Raw genomic sequence first — 17,342 nt, 5'->3', positions numbered from 1 at the left:
TGCTAGAGCCTAGCAGTTGAAGAATTAGGTGCTTGCTAAAATAACTGATACCATTACCCTGCCTTTTGTACTCCACAATCCTAGATTAGAGTACTAACCTTTTTGTCTGTGAGCAGTTTGACACAAATTTTGAATTGTTCAGTAATTTTTTCTCCTGGTCATTGTGTTTTGCAGGATCTGAAGTCAAAAATTATGATTGGGAGTGGTCGTGAGGTGAATGGAGTATACCTTCTCGATGTTCTTCCCAGCCATCAGAGCCATTATGTCAACAGCATGAGTAATGAGTTAGAGTTGGTGGGTTAGATTATGCTTTGGCATAATCGATAAGGGCATTTGTCTTTTGGGTCTTTGCATTATTTTGTTTCCAAAACTGTTTGAGTCTACTAAGTTGTCTAGTTTGGAGTTTGAAGGTTGTAGATATTCATTGGAGTACGATGTTCTTTGGTTTTTTGACATTATTCATACTGATGTTTGGGGATCTTATCATGTTCCTTCTATGGGTGGCTACAATTATTCTATTCTTGGGTATACTTGATGAGATCTCGTGATGAAGTATCATCTTTGGTACAATAGTTCCGTCGAATGGTGTTGATACAGTTTGGAGTACGAGTGAAGGTGTTCAAATCAAATAATGCTAGAGAACACTTTGGGAAAAACTTGGCATCATATTTATTAGAGCATGGAGTAGTTCATCAGAGCAACTATACATATACTCCACAACAGTATGGTGTAGCAAAAAAGGAATAACAAACATTGTGGAATTGACAAGAAGTATGATGGTGAGATCCACAGTTCCAGTTTGGTTTTGGGGTGATGCAGTTCTCATAGCGGTCTTCTTGATTAACGGCCTTGATTAAAAATCGTACATGGGAAATTGTAAATCTACTTGATGAGAAGGAGACGGTTGCAGATGGGTTTATTGTAAAGTACAGGACTCATAGAAGCATAGAAAGGTAATAGAAAGGTACAAGATAAGGCTGGTTGCATAAGAGTACGCTCAAACTTATGGGGTAGAGTACTTGGAGACTTTTGCACCGGTAGCCAAGATGAGTTCAATTCAGATCCTCTTATCTCTAGCAGGCAGCAGTTGCCTACTCTTGGCCCCTCTTCCAATTTGATGTGAAGAATGCTCTTTTTTAATGGAGATTTGTAGGAGGAGGAGGTGTGCATGGACTTTTTGACTGCTTTTTATAGTGATATATTCAAAGGAAAGGTATGCAGATTGAAGAAGTCATTATATGGTTTGAAGTAGTCACCAGATCTTGGTGAGTGCACTAATTATGTTTGGTTATACTCAAACCCAATTAAATCATATTTTGTTTGTGAAGAGAAGGGGATCATTGGTGTCAATGTTGATAGTATATGTGGACGACATTGTAGTCACAAGAAATGACCTAAGTGAGATTGATGCATTGAAGAAAAACTTACATTGAGAGTTTGAGATTAAGGATCTCGAGGAGCTGAATTATTTTCTAGGCATCAAGATGGCAAGGTCTAAACATGGGAGCTTCATTTCCTAGAGGAAGTATGTGTTGGACCTACTATAGGGGACATGAAAACTTGGGGTTAAACCAATTGATACACCCATTGAACAAAATCACAAAATTAATGCTATAGACGGTGAGCTAGTAAAGGATGTTGGGAGGTATTAGAGATTAGTGGGCCAGTTGTTATACTTGTGCATGACAAGACTAGATATCTCATATGCAGTTAGTGTGGTGGACCAGTACACGCATGCCCCGCGAGTTCAACACTACGAAGCCATTGACAGGATTCTTGCCTATCTGAAAGGGACATCCAAGCAGAGGGATATTGTTTGCTGACCATGGACATTTGAAGCTAGAAGCTTACACAAATGCTAATTGGGTAGGGTGCTTAGACGACTGGAAATCTACATCAGGAGTGTGCACTTTTGTTGGAGGTAATATGATTTCGTGGAAGAGTAAGAAGCAACCATTTGTAGCCAGGTCAAGTGTAGAAGCTGAATATAGAGCCATGGTACATGGTGTTTCAAAGCTTTTCTAGGTTTGGTCCTTATTAGGAGAGATTGGAATTGATGCAAAAGAACCTAAGATGTTGTAGAGTGATAATCAAGTAGCAACTTACATTGCTTATGATCTAGTTCAGCAGGATAGAACAAAACATATAGAGGTGGACAGACATTTCATAAGAGGAAGGGTGACATCTGGAGAAGTGTGCCTACCATATGTTGCATCTAATTTACAACTAGCTAATGTTCTCACAAAAGGAGTTACAAGAAATAAACTTGAATATGATCTATGCAAGTTGGAAATGTGTGACATCTACTCCCAATTCAAGAGGGAGTTAGATTCAACAGTTTCTTGTGATTTTCTTGTTTATAATCATTAGTTAATGTTATTGGGTCATTAGTTAGTGTTATTGGGCCCAAGGCCCATTAGATTATGTTGTTTTTTTTTTTTTTTGAGCTGTTTTTATGTTATGAACAGTAGCCGTCCTATTAAGGGTGTATTAGTCTTTGTAATCAATCTTTTTTATGAGTATATAAGATAATCATTGGGGCAGCTAGATCATTATTGGCTTCTTCCATCTCTTCTCTCTCTTCTCTTCTCACTAAGAACTCTCTCTCTCTCTTCTTTCTCACTGTTATCAAATCAGATTATTGTTTTCTTTTCTACTAAGGCACTAAGATCTATATTGGGAGGCTATGATCAAGATAGTTTGCTATTTAAAGGGTTCTCTTGGTTTGTCCCTATTCTTTTCTCTTCTATCTTCTCTTATTTCTCACTATTCTCGAAAAGAGATATTATTCTCTTTAGCTTCTATAGCATATTACTGTTTCCCTGTGAAGCAGGATACACACTGAACCAGCATTTGAAAGCTTGAATTCTATCTGTGCAACTATAAAAATGCAAAAGGGAAGAGAGGGTTTCAAGATTGTTACCATTTCTTTACATGAGGAGTTATCACCCAGCAGCCTGAAATCAATAAAACAATATGATTTATTGGTGAATCCTCATAACCTTATAACTAATGAATAAAGAAAGACCAAAGAAAATTAATAAACTTTTTAACCAACAATCATTCTAAGGAATGGGCAGACCAGATTTTGCTCATGGATCACCCCTTCCATTTTAACCTGGAGCTCAAATAAAAAAGATGGAAGGTGGAGTTTAAAATGTGATACAGTTAAGTGTGAAATTTCTTGAATTTGTGTGATGCCATTGAGATAACAAAGGTCATCTTGTCGATTTGGGAGGATTAAACTGGACCATTCACCAAGCAGGCTACCTAAGATCCAAGTTCCGAAATATGGTTTCTACATGTTTAGCATGATATTTCAACATAATGACATAACACAAGTAAAATCCATGGTTCCAAGTTTTCCTTTATATTTTGGGCAAAAGACTTAAAGATACCCTGAAGTTTCAAAAATTGACTTAAACATACCCTCAGTTCTTCAAATGGACTTAAATATACACTGTGGGATGACCCCACTGGACTTGAAGCATACCCTCCATTGGTAAAATGTTAAAAACTGTTAACATGTGACCTCATGTGACCAATTTAAATTTTTAAAAGCCATATTTTTCCCTTTGAAATACTTCAAAGTGATATAGTGCTCCCACATTTTGCTCTGTTTTCTGCAACCTGTGTCTTTGACCTGAGTGATGTCTCAGCTTAAAAAGGGTGTGGGTCGTTGTACTTGCCTTAGTATGTCACTACCAAATCAAATGGTGTATCCCACAATTCAAACATTAAACCTAATATAACTATTGAAAACTTAGAAGAAAATAAACAATTCAAGCTGCTATCTTTTTTAGAAAAGGATCTGTTTTTTTTCACATTTTAATTTCTTTTCGCCAATAGAATAACAAATGCAAAATGGGATTACCAAATCCAACTACACAAGCAAGGAAGAAAGAGATGTTAGTCTGAGGAGTCAGATTAGAATAAGAGCCAGAATAACAAAGGGTGAGGAGTCTGAGGAGTCAGCCATTTCCAGAAAGACATTAGGAGTTACAGCCAAACTCCCAATAAGACATTAAATGGTTAAAGGCTCAAACTAACATTGTCTGAGTAGAATCAAAATGACGTTCTCTCTCCGAGTAATTTCTCTCTGGTGCTTGGCATTGCAAGAAAGAATCATAGGCTCTCACAATCAACTAACATGAGAGCCCAAACCGTCCAAGTATTTTTCTCTATGGTTCTTTTTGAAAATTTGAAGGATAATGAAGGGTAAAAGAGTATTTCAATTGATTCCCTCAAATCTAACTAACACAAGGTATGTTTTAAGTCCATTTTAAAAACTCAAGGTATGTTTAAGTCTTTTACCCTTTCTTTTTTTGATAATTATTATTAAGATATTTTGTCCTTGACAAGGTATATTGATTGAAGAGAACAATAAAAACACCACAAGTTCATTGAAGATTAAAAGGAACCATTGATTCCTAGATATTCTTAAATGGGATAACATGCACAAAGTGCTTCTTGTTTGCACAAGATGCAAGGAAATGAGAAGCATTTTCATGGATAATTAATAGTATAACAATAATGGCAATAACAACTGTGAGCTTAAACTATAACATATATAAATAAAATGACAAACTTGCCTGTGTCGACTTCATCACCTCCCAAGTGAACAAATCTAAAGTTGAAAGTTTTTTTGAAATCTGAAACACAGAATGTACATTGATTATTTTGCTGCAAAGTCTTATGGAACAGACTCCCACAAAAGAATTGCAATATCACCTGAAAGAATCCCATCTATAACTCTGAAAGTGAACTCATTACTGACATCAAGAGGCTCCTGACAATCAGGTGATGGCCACAGAGAAGGGTAGCCTTTTCCCCTGTAAAATGAAAATTGTTAGCTTCTGAGGATGTTTTAGTACAGAGGTATCAAAGGGAATTTCTTGTATTCTAAAATAGTTGAAGACCCAATAACATGAATAAGAAGTTTCCAAACACCCTAGTGTGCTTTGCATGTATGGATTCTGAAGATGAAGGGGTCACCTAAACATTTTGTGATGTTATGGCATGTGCAATCCAAGCAGATTATATGGTACAAACCAAGACAAATATATCATGGTAAATATCCAAATGCAATTAAAAGAGCGCCTTCAGGTATATTGAGGTAAAGAACCATAAAAAATTTGCAAACGTTAAAGCATCAGGTTCTAAGAAGCCAATTGACTGTAGCATGTGATCACATAATCACCCAATCAAACTAAAAAAAAGTTGTATAAATAATGGTACTCTCACTAGAATCTCGACTCACAGCTCTGAATCCACAATTTGGTTTTGCTTTAAATTATTGTCCATAATGACAACAGAACCCACAATTCTACTGAATTCTGCTCTCATGTCAGCTGAAACCTTGCTTATGTGCATTCTATGCTTAAAGAATGAGAATTTTTAGATCTAATACGATCCCCCTACAATAAAAAATATGACAAATCATGTCCTGGTGTATGAGAGCAGCAACCATATGGAGCGTATGGAGTGAGAAATGCTAGAATCTTTAAGAATAAGGAACAAGAAGTTAACATTTTCATAAATTTAAAGGTGGTTCAATGGATTCCTAGAGAAGAATGGTTGCTGGTTACATTACCAGAAAAAGAATCTCTCCCTCCAAATGGACAACAGGAGTGACAAAGAAATTGTGTTCCACAAGATCCTACCCTTTTTGCTCAAACCTTCATTTTTCCAGCTCTCAAGAAGAGACTTGATAGAGTTAGGCATGCAAAAAGAATAGTGAATGGCCTTAACAAAGTGACTCCAGATTCTTGAAGAGAATTCACATTGGAGAAACAGGTGACTGGAAGTCTCTTCTCTCTCACCACACAAGACACAAGAGGCATCTGGAAGCACCATCCCTTTTTGAATCAGCAGAGTCTTTGTCAAGCACTTATCTCCAACCACTATCCATGTAAAAAACTTCACTTTAGAGGGGACCAGACCACCCCAAACTAGATAACTAGGAAAAGCGTCTGGATTGGTAGGCTCTATGCTAGAGAAAAAGGACTTCACTGAGAACAATTCAGATTTGGACCAACGCCAACAGCGCTGATCTGGGGCATGGGGGTTTAACCTTATGTCTTGCAGCTTTGCAAACATCTCTGCCACCTGAGGAACCTCCCAATCATTAAAGTCTCTCCAGAAAGAGGGAGTCTAAACAAGAGAATCACCTGAAGCACTACAGCACTCAGCTACCTTGACATCCTTATCAGCAGCTAAGAGAAATAATTCTGGAAACAAATCTTTCAAAGGGCAACCTGAGCACCAGCTGTCATGCCAAAAATTTGGCCTTGCACCATTCCCAACCTTACACTTAATTCCTTTCATAAAATGAGGATAGGCCTTATAGATCCCCTTCCACACCCCACAACCGTAAGAGAGGGTAGACTCAGCTGCATCCCATCCATTAGCGTGAATACCATACTTCTGCGCTATAACTTGCCTCCAAAGCTCATTGGGCTCTTTTAGGAACCTCCAGAATCATTTACCAAGAAGAGCTAGATTGAAGTGTTTCAATTTTCTGATTCCCAGACCACCATCTTTGAAGGGCTTGCAAATCTGGTCCCAATTGGCCAAGTGGATCTTTTTAGGCCCCGTTCGTTTGCAGGTAAATATGCATGGGAAAGTTGGTCAATGGGTAACTTTTTCCCATTAACTAACTTTCCCATGTTCTTTTACCCATTAAGCAATGGGCCCCACAGTAAAGTTACTCCTACTTTCCTAGGTAAAACTTACCCATCTCCCAGGTGGGTAAGTAACTTTCCCACCTGGGAGAAACTTTTACAAAACATGATGGGACCATTTTGCCCATTTTAATGCTTACTTTTGTGGGTAGAAATGTCATTTTATTATTTACCTGGGAATCCAGAAAATCAAAAGAACATGGGTAAGTAACTTACACAGGTAAATGTTACCCAGGAAACATTTACCTAGGTAATTGTACTTACCCAGGTAAGCTGCACTGTTACAAATAAACAAGGCCTTAGAGTCTTTCCAACCCACCCAAATGAAGTCTCTCATAATTCTCTCCAACTCCAAAGCTATCTCAAAGGGAATTGGAAACAAAGACATATAATAAACAGGGAAACTGGCCAACACACTCCTTAGAAGAGTTAGCTTACCCCCTTTAGACAAGTACCTTGCCTTACAAGTCATTATCTCACCACCGAAGAGCAGATACTTTTAGAAGTGCAGTTAGCCCCCAAAGGCAGCCCCAAATAGGAACAAGAAAGAGCACCTACCTTACACCCAACAAGTCTGCCAAGGATTGCAAGTTTGAAACCACCGCCAACAGCCATCATCTCACTCTTCGCCAAATTGATCTTTAGCCCTGATACCACTTCGAACCAGAATAGAATGTACCTCAAAAAGATTACTTGTTCTGCTTTAGCACTGCAGAAAAATAGTGTATCATTCGCAAATTGAAGAAGGGGAATTTCTACCCCATTGTTAGCTATTTGAAATCCTTCTAGGCAGCCACCTTCCACAGCTCTATCAATCATCTTACTCAGCCTTTCCATAAAAATGAGGAATAGGAGGGGGGAAATGGGATCTTCTTGCCTAAGACCTCTAAAACTTTTAAAATTACCTTTTGCAGGCTACATAAAAAATAAAATTTCTTGCTTCATTCATTGATCCAAAAAATAGAGAATAAACCAACAACAACGGCACAAGCAAATCTTATCTGCTACCCACCAAATATAGTCAGTATTTTAAAAGGTGTGGGAGGTGTATGCTTGGAGGCATGCCTCTAGGCGACATGCCCCCAAAACGCCTTGAGGTGTATGCCAGAGGCGCTGACACCTGTGAGGCGTATGCCTAAGGTGCAAGAGGTGTACACCTCATATGCTTTTTCCATGAGGTGTGCATGCGCTTCATGCACACCTCATGTAAAAGGACAGGATAAAAAAAGAAAAAATAATGAAAAAAGAAAAAAAAAAGGAAAGGAAAAGAAAGGGAAAGGTAAGAAAAAGAAAGAGAAGGAAAAAAAGAAGAGGAAAGGGAAGGGAAGATAAGAAGAAAGAAAGTGGGATTTTTCTTAATATAAAAGATTTTATATTAAAAATAAAGATTTTTATTTATTTTTAACTAGTGTTATGTTAGACAGTCTTGTATGCCCTTAGCTTCAATCGGATTTGATGTACTTTTGTTATTTAGTGGAAATAAATTAAAGTGCATGTTTGATTCATGTTGTTTGGTATAATTCTGTGTAAGATCCTAAAACTGGACACTTATAGAAACTTGTGTTAGTTTTAAATGTTCACAGCCATTGGATAAGTCTGGGGAGATTTATCCTGCCAAGGCTGATACTGATGTGCCACCAAGTGTTGGGATGGCTTGTTTTGGCCATCAGGGTAAGACCCAAGGCACATGCAGTATGAGATTGCTTGAACCCTTGAATCGGACCAGATTTCTAGTATTACCCTAGACCTTGGAGACAGATGGGCAAAACTAGAAAGTTACACCTGACCCCTAGACTCGATTATGACACATCACTAGGTGTCGGATCGAACTGTCTTTGATGTGTCAATCAGTGAGATCCTTAGTGGGGGTCAAAACCTGGACATGTTGGGGCAGTCTGAGAATTCATCTGAGTGAGTGGTCATAGTGACTGGATCAGCCCCTTTGTAGGACAATGGTAATGATTGGGAATGCACTCTCTCTAATGGAAACCAAACTGCCGGCAGTTGATTTCAATTGTTGGAATTTTGTTTTGCAAAATTAAATATATATATATATATATATATATATATATGTATATGTACGGTTTCAAAAGATTTGCAAAAGGTTTTAATTCCCGGGATCCATGTGAGTGGAGAGTGCGGCACTGTTCCTTGCAGCCGAGGGAGATGTCTTCTCTTGTCGGGCAGTGCTTGATCATTAAGGGCTGAGAGGTTAAGTGTAAGACCATTTAGGATAATACTTGATGGGCTAATCTTGCACCTGCCCACAGTCCCTGGGTTTTTATAAGATGGCTTGGCCCAGGGACCACTTAATGTAAGTGTTGGGCCCATAGGGTCCATGTGATGGGCTTAAGGGGGTCACTGAGTCTTTCAGTGAATTCGGATGGGCCTTGTAATAAAGGCTGGGCCGAACCCATATGGCTGATGTGTAGATCAATGCTTGGGTCCCACGCCATACAAAGAAGCCCATCTGGGCAGCAGATTGGAAACTGGTTAAACACTGAACACTTAATGGGCCAAAAGCCCATTTCGAACTGGGCTGATATGATCACCTGTTCATGGGGCGAATCTGAGATTAATGTTAGTAAAAGGATTGGGTCTTTAACCTTATCCACTCTAAGAGATCAAATTCAAATTAGATTTGAATCTGGTAACCTCCTGATAAGATCAGGAGTTAACTAACTTAATCTGCAGATAGGATTAAGATTAACCCCTATCCAAATACTGATTTGGATTGGGATAACTCCCAAAATATTGGGAGGTTTCTTAATCAAGAAGAAAGAGGAGAAAACCCTAGCAGAAATATCAGATTTCGAACTAAGGGGTTTGAGTAAGCAAGGAACACATCCTGCGAATTGAGATTAGATCTCTCACAGACTCCAGAGAGAAGAGACAGTTTTGCCCTCTTCGTCCCTGGACTTCTCCTCCTCCAGCCGCCGTCATTCCCTGTTGGAAGATTGGATCTTTACAGCAACAGGAAGTCAAGAAATCAGTTCTTAACAACAGTCTTGCAAGAAAGACTAAAGGATTCGGTGTTCAAGGTTTCCAAAGGATTCTTGCGAAGAATCCAGTGTGTAGGACGCACCCTGCTGGTTCCGTTCCATCCACAGCTGTGTCATCTTTAGCAGGAGCGGATCTTGGTTTCTTCTTTGGGCGTGAACACCAACTTTGGGAGATATTGTTTCTTCGGATCAGGTATAATCCTTCCTGTTTCCTTTTGGTTCAGATCTGGTTTGTTTATGGTTCAAGTAGGATCCTTGAATAATGTATTCTAAATTTAGGGAATTTGATTCCCAGTTGGAAGAAGGTAAGAATTTTTTTTTTTGAAATTCGCCCACCCATTCCGCACCCTTCTTGGCGTCCATTAGATGGATCCTATCATTCTTTCATGTTATGCATCTTCATTTTTCTTATTATAAAAGACTTTTCTTAAAAATAAACAAATTTGAGAATTTTCTTCTTCCTCCTCATCCCCCCTCCTCTTAAGGAGGCTTACACCTTCTTGTGTTCGGGAGGCTTACACCTCTAGGTAGTGGAACACCTCACGTCACGCCTCCGCATTTTAAAACATTCGATATAGCAAGGACATAGCTGGACAAAGGCTCTGGTATACAATTTACATAAAAACTACAAGTATCCAAAACCATATCAGTATCAAAACAACCTTATAAAAATTTTGTTTCTTTTTTACACTTCCATGTATTTTTCCCATTTTCCTTCATTTACTTTGTTAATAATAAACTGGTAACTAGAACTCAAAATCTATATTAGTTCTACATTGACCATCCTACAACACTTCTGGGATTATATGATAAGTAGAACATCCCTTTCTTTTACCTTCTGAAAAAAAATAAAGATACATGTGGTAAACTTGAAACCAACATCCATAATTTAAAATGGACAGAAAATATAATATCAAATATATGTGTTAAATGACCATTCATAATTTAAAATAAAAAAAAAGCTAAGATTAGAACTACCATGAGAGAGCATGCCCTGGTACATCAATTTCAGCCAAAACATTGACTCCTCTTCTTTGAGCATAACTGCAGAACTAGTGATCAAGATATCAGAAGGGAATATGAATAAGGAACACTACAAGGTGCCAAACAATATATACAAGAAGGCAGACCCTCACCGTACAATTTCAGCTGCATCATCCATAGTGTATCGCTCAGAAGTAGAATATGCACCATTCCACAATTTTGGATATGATGGAATTTCCAAGGGGAAAGATTGTGAATCTACAATATGCCAATGTAGTACATTCTGTATAAAAACAAATCAAAAGGCAAAGGTAGTTCAATGTACCAAAATATTCTCTGAAGGTAAAACCAGTTCAGCATTTCTCTAGAAATAAGTCTATGTGAACAATAATGATAGCATGCAATCAGTACAAGAATAAATCCAATCGACTGCAAAAATAGTCCGATAATCCATAGGTAAAGGAAAAATGGAACAACTCTAACAACCTAAAAGAATAACTAAGGTTCTGAATCTGCAATATGCAGAAGCATAAGTGTCCCTTAAGAATTAGAGGAGTATCAGAATCCTAAGTGTGTCTAACAATACACTTAATCCATTACTACAGTTCATGTAACCCAAGAATGGGTGATAAAGTATGTTTTAGATAACTACTAGAAGACAGTTCAGTTTTCTAATAAAGTTTTTACTAAATAAGGGAGTCTTTCACTTCTTAGTGTAGTTCATGTACTTAAGTAAACTTCTCAATATATAAGTAGTAAGACGCACTGGGGAGACATTTTTTTCTGCTCTCACACAATCCCCCCTTTCTTCTTTCTTAGAATTTCCCTCTTCTCTTTATAAATTGTTTTTTTCTTCATTCTCTTACTTTTTACTTCTGTTTTCAGGTCAGATTATCTCAACACATGATATCAGAGAAAGGTTGATCTCCCTCCCTCCCTCCCTCCCTCCCTACACAATGAGTGAGATAGAACTTATATTCTTCAGATATACCGTTTGTGACTGTCCAGATATTGCACTGCTGTCTGCATTAATTGTTTGTGAAATTGGTTTGTAACATGGGTGTTTTAGGATGGATATCAAGGTATCATCTATTACACTATCATCAAATTTCTTCCCTGTTCAGATGGCATCCGTTAAGAAGAATTGAGGAAACTATGCCCAATGAGAAAAGTCAGTTTAAGTATTTTTTATGCCAAGCGTTTGAGTGTTTAAGTGTTTTTTTATCAGCAACACAATTTATTTATTGATTAGATTCAAAAACCATATACAACAAGAAGTTGTGGGCAGAAAAAGAAACCCAAAAGAAAAAAACCCACTACTTACAAATGAGCCCAGAACATAGATTGTCTTTGAGTGTTTAAGTGTATTTGATTGCTTAAACACGAGTATTAGTGTTTTTATTATTATAACTTAAAATAAGGGTAGTTTAGCCACTCTATGTATTTTAATTAATCAGGATTATTATTGTAATTGGCTTGGTTTAATATAAAATACCTACTTCTGACCTGGCTTGATTTAATATGTATTTTCTTCTTTCTCCTTGGACTGCACACTCTTTTTTCCTTATCTTTTTGCTTTCCTTTGATCAAATCTGCTACCAGTACTGTTTTTACATGGTATCAGAGTGCTGATCCCCCTCTTTTGGTCTTCTCTCTCTTCTTTTCTCCTACTCTTGATTATTACTCATGTGGAAATGACAGTGGTCGTGGTCATGGTAGAATCACGACCGGTAAATTTTGTCCAGATTGTGGACTAGAGGGACATACCATTGGATATTTCTGTGATTTGTATGGAGTTTGTTTCTATTCTCATTGTAGGCGTAAGGGGCATATTGTAGAGATGTGCAAATTGTTGAATAAGAGGACTGCTAGGTATGCTAGTCAGATGGTGACATATGATAATGGCAATGTTTTAAAATGTGGAGGTGTGACACGAGGCATCCCACTACTTGGAGGCGTAAGCCTCCTTAAGAGGAGGGGAATGAGGAGGAAGAAGAGGAAGAAGGACCTTATCTTTCTCTCTCATTTTTTTTAATAAAGATCTTTTATATGAAGAAGAATGAAGATTCATAACACTAACTGAAAGGGGGGTCTTGTCGTGGTAATAGAAGCTGCAATCTCTATATATATGTCTTTATTGTTATAAGTTAACACAAGGATAGTTTAGTCATTCTATGTATTTTCATTAATTAGGGTTATTATTGTAATTGGCTTGATTTAATATAAAACACCTACTGCTGACCTGGGGATAATCCTTTTGACCTAATTGGCAGTCAGGCTTTCTTCTTTCTCCTTCAACTGTGCACACTTTTCTCTTTCCTTTGATCAAATCTGCTACCGGGTACTGTTTGCGCAATGGCAAAAGGAAAAATCCAGGTATTTGATTGAAGACATACCTAAATCTGATACATCCAACTATTCAGAGTGAATACAAGAAGATGCACAGAACAGAACTTGGTAATGGAATAATATGGTACCCAAAATAAGTAGTAGTCTTATCCTCCTTGACACCATGGAGAAAGTTTAGGATCATCAGGTCATCTGAAGAAGATGTATTCGGGGTCAGGTAATATATAAGGTGTTTCAGAAGTTCCTTGGTATACAACAGGGAGACAAGAATATTGAGTATTGTTCTGAACTGTTTTCACTTAGAACCTGAAAAGAATGAGAGATGAAAGAGAGGAGAGAGAGAGAGAGAGAGAGAGAGGGAAAAAAAGAGGAGAATGTTTGGAGAGCAAAAAAATTTGGGCTGGCAGCGCCCCAATCTTATACAGTTATCTGACAACATAACAATAAAGAGAAGAAAATACAAGAACACCCCTGCGGCACTACCTAATAATAAAAAACAGAAAATAATGTACTAACGAAACTCCCCCTCAAGTTGGGCCATATATATCAATCATGCCCAACTTGTCACATAGCTCATTATGCCATAGACATGAAAGCCCCTTAGTAAGCACATCTGCCTTTGAATTGACATAGATTGCACACCTCACCCTTCTCAAGCTTTTCCCTTATAAAATGCTTGTCCACCTCTATATGTTTTTTCCTATCATGGAGTACAGGATTTGATGTAATGTTTATAGTTGCCTTGTTGTCACAGGCTCATAGTAAAGAGATATTAAGCTGTCAACATCAAACCCCAGCTCCCCTAATAGTTCTTAATCCAAAGGACTTCTGCAACCCCATGTGCCATAGCTACTTCAGAACTTGACCTTGCAACTACACTTTGCTTCTTGCTCCTCCAAGTCACTAGGTTTCCATCTATAAAGGTGCAATACCCACTGGTAGATTTTCTATCATCCACAGCACTTGCCCACTCTGCATCTATATAATCTTCCACTTTAGGTGATAATGCTTTCTAAACAACAAACCATCCCCTAAAAACTTTATCAAATACTTGAGGACACTTTCTGCAACTTCCAAGTGTGGTACTTTAGGGGAATGCATCTGAAGACCCCCACAAGTCCTACTTGAAATGCCGTATTCAGGATTAAATCCTATTAGAAAACCAAACACCCTATTCTTTTCTATTAGCTTCTGGTAAGTAGCAGCATCCTTAGTACTCTCCCAAACCACAGTCTCTAAATGGTCGATCTCCTGCACAAGGTTTTAAGAGCTGAAAAGTAGACTGCAACAGGTCTCTCCCTACCTTGTGCCAATCACATGATTTCTCAACTAGTAAGCCCTAGCAACATTTTCACTCTGTGAGTAGGTCTCTACAATTCCATCCCAAATTTCCTTAGTTGTGTTAGCCCATAGAAAATTCTTGCTTATAATATAGAATCACAAAGCACGATCATCACCATGTAGTTCTTCTACATCCATCAGGAAGAGTTGGTTTCAAGTTTCTTTTCTTCACCAATTACATACCCCAATTTTCCATAAGCACCAACTGCTATCTTGGTTGATTGTGACCACTCCAAATAATTCGTACCATCCAACTTAACTGTAGTGATAGTACTTGCCCCAAAGGGATAACTAGCATTCCTTCACCTAATCCCGTCACTAGTATATATGTGTTCTACTCTACTCCCCTCCATAATTCCCAGAATAACACTTGAAACTTCGACTGTAAACAAGAAAGTAGCTATAGAAACAGATTGATCCCCTTTGGAAACCTCAACAAAACTTCCGACAACAAAAAACCTTCACCCAAAGAGATTCATATCTTCCTGGGAGCAGGTAGAACCAAGAGAAGAGGCTGTCTCTCCCTCTAGAGACCTAAAAAATCAACAGAAATTGAACCACCCCTTCAAAAAACATCAAGGAAAGCAAAAAAAGCCTGAGTGCCTCTTCCTAGGTCAAAAATAAAGAGTCTACACAATCAAGATTCATCCTTCTTCTCCGGTTCTTCCTCTGATTTCGATGATCAATCCAAGATTAGACACTAAAGGGTTCTAGATCCACCAAAAAATCCAAGAACTGGGCCCTTTTGAAGTCTTCGATCAGCTCTCTAACTCATCATACAGTTGGCTGATCTAGGGCTGCATGGTAGAAACCCAAGAATCCTTAGAAAGTGCTCTGATACCAAGTAGAAAACTCAGAAAAATTAATCTGATTTATAACTGAAATAAAAGAGAAGAGAGAGAAAGGCTTCTTGGAGAGAAGAGAAGAGAAGAATGAGAAGAAGAGATGGGAGAAGCCAATAATCAATCTAGCCACCCCATCAATAGCTTATATACTCATTAAATAAAAACAAGTACAATGACTAATATGCCCTTATAGGGCAGCTGGTGTCAATAACATAAAACTGTTGGGCCTTGGGCCCAATAACACTAGTTTAAAAATAAAATAAAAGCTACTAAAACCTCAACAAAAAAATATAAACTACAAATTCAGAAACTGCTATCAGCTTACAAATCTGGATGCAGCCATTGGTTTGTCTTATCATAAATCATTAGACAAGTGGAGCCAGTACCTGAAGACTGTTCTAGAATAGTAGCAGAAATAGATGCCTATGAAGCAAATATAAGCCTAAATATTCTTCCTTAGAAATGGCAACAGTCTCACTCTTTTAACTGTACAGATGTTGTAAATGACTAAGCAGAAAATGATTAGTCGTCATGATGTGAAGCGTAATTGGCATAACTATCCAGCTTTTTAAGAAGCCTAAAATAATCAACCGTGCCTTTTTCATGACCACAATGTGATCAAATCCTGAATCCATGTAGACATCTAGAATATCTAATTGCATGATCCCCTGGGTCATAATGAGTGCAAAATCTAGTGTTTGTGCTCTACTCACGACCACCAAATCCCATGGTATCCACATTTCCTCCTATATCACATCCACATCTGAAAAGTGAAGACTCCAAGTTCACATGACCTGTACCACGTGAAACTGCAAGGGCTGATCCATCCATCAAGGGTGTAGTATATGCCTCCAACAATCTAGCTTGTTGGAGTCAGGTAAACACCTTCTAATGTCTTTTCTCCTTGTTGTAGATTAAAGAAAGATTGAAAAAACTGATAAATACATGTTAAAATTGTTTTTTGAAAATAAGTCAATTCTGAACTCCATAACTGCACCATCTCAGATTTTCTGTTCATGTAACAGAATTTATTCAACACCACAAAGTGGACTATGCCATTGACTAATTAACAACAGAAAAAATGGATGTAATAAGTAGTATTCTAACATATAATATACCAAATATGTAAACATAATTAGTCATAGCTATGAACCCAAAAAACCATTCTTTCAAATTTTGCATTACATACCAACTTTGTGTAGGCCATAGCATCAATAACCTTCTTTATCATTGGCAGAGGCTGATAATGTCGAGAGGTATCTGCATCTCACCAAGTAATAGAAAAAGAAAAGGAAATGGCAAATGACATCATAAAAATGATTTTCAGTGAATCTAACTGCTATAAAATGTTCCAATTCGATATCAAATATGGCATCTCTCTCAAATTAATGTCTTTTAATTTGCATCCTAAGATGAATGCAATTGGACTCTTACCTCATGGTTGTCTGTTTGTGCATGCAAAGTCAACCAATTAAGCTATAGGCTCATGCTTGAACTTATAGCCTCATGGCTGGCTGATATTCAGTGTCAAAGGAAGTTTTCTTGGAAAAAAAGAAGTGACAAGGCATGAAGATCCAATATACTCAAAATTCATTTACCGATAATAATTTCTCCATGGATTATTTTCCCAGTCAATGTTAAATTAAGAAATGCTAAACTCAAGCATATAATGCTAGTGGAAACTCAATCATAATGTCAAACCTTCCATCATTAACTAAGAGTCGTACACTGGGAAGAATTCAGAGCTACATGAGAATTAATTTTGTGATTTATAATATTAATGAAACAGCAAAAAGAAACTGTTAATATGATGTTATCTGCTTTTGCAACTAAACCAACCTACAATAAATAATCTGGTCACTTAAGCTTCTGGGCTTTGCTATGCACATATATCAGAAAGGAACTCAGGCATAGAAGCAGTATTGGGATTCACAGGGAGAAAACACAAGGAATCAACTAAAATACCAATTCAACATGCATGCATAGAGCATCTCACCAATTAGAAGCCCTCGATAAGAGAACCTTGGCTGATCATCAATGGTACATGGGGCTGGAAAGACTTCAATTACCATGCTTTTGAAGTTGAAATGGCACAATTGGCTAAATGTCTGAAAATTTTCATCCAAAAGGAAAATAAA

At 37.6% G+C, this 17,342-nt stretch overlaps 1 protein-coding gene across 2 annotated transcripts in view; it reads right to left on the bottom strand.

The window, feature by feature from the left end:
* The window catches only part of LOC148873489 (beta-hexosaminidase 3-like), a 61,708-nt gene that overhangs the window by 20,266 nt on the left and 24,100 nt on the right, over nucleotides 1–17,342 (bottom strand). For both annotated transcript variants that reach the window (XM_088976925.1, XM_088976933.1), the window contains exons 5-11: nucleotides 17,201–17,312; nucleotides 16,394–16,464; nucleotides 10,822–10,952; nucleotides 10,664–10,729; nucleotides 4,732–4,832; nucleotides 4,593–4,652; nucleotides 2,924–2,957 (exon numbers count right to left, since the gene is read on the bottom strand). In XM_088976925.1, the coding sequence (XP_088833051.1) occupies nucleotides 2,924–2,957; nucleotides 4,593–4,652; nucleotides 4,732–4,832; nucleotides 10,664–10,729; nucleotides 10,822–10,952; nucleotides 16,394–16,464; nucleotides 17,201–17,312 (575 nt within the window). The remainder of the gene's footprint in view (nucleotides 1–2,923; nucleotides 2,958–4,592; nucleotides 4,653–4,731; nucleotides 4,833–10,663; nucleotides 10,730–10,821; nucleotides 10,953–16,393; nucleotides 16,465–17,200; nucleotides 17,313–17,342) is intronic.

Source organism: Nelumbo lutea, chromosome 1 (genome assembly GCF_056320005.1).
Source record: "Nelumbo lutea isolate HS-2025 chromosome 1, American lotus-T2T, whole genome shotgun sequence".
Lineage (NCBI taxonomy): Eukaryota > Viridiplantae > Streptophyta > Magnoliopsida > Proteales > Nelumbonaceae > Nelumbo > Nelumbo lutea.
The sequence above is the reverse complement of the archived record's forward strand: the minus strand, read 5'-3'. Positions and strand labels throughout refer to the sequence as shown.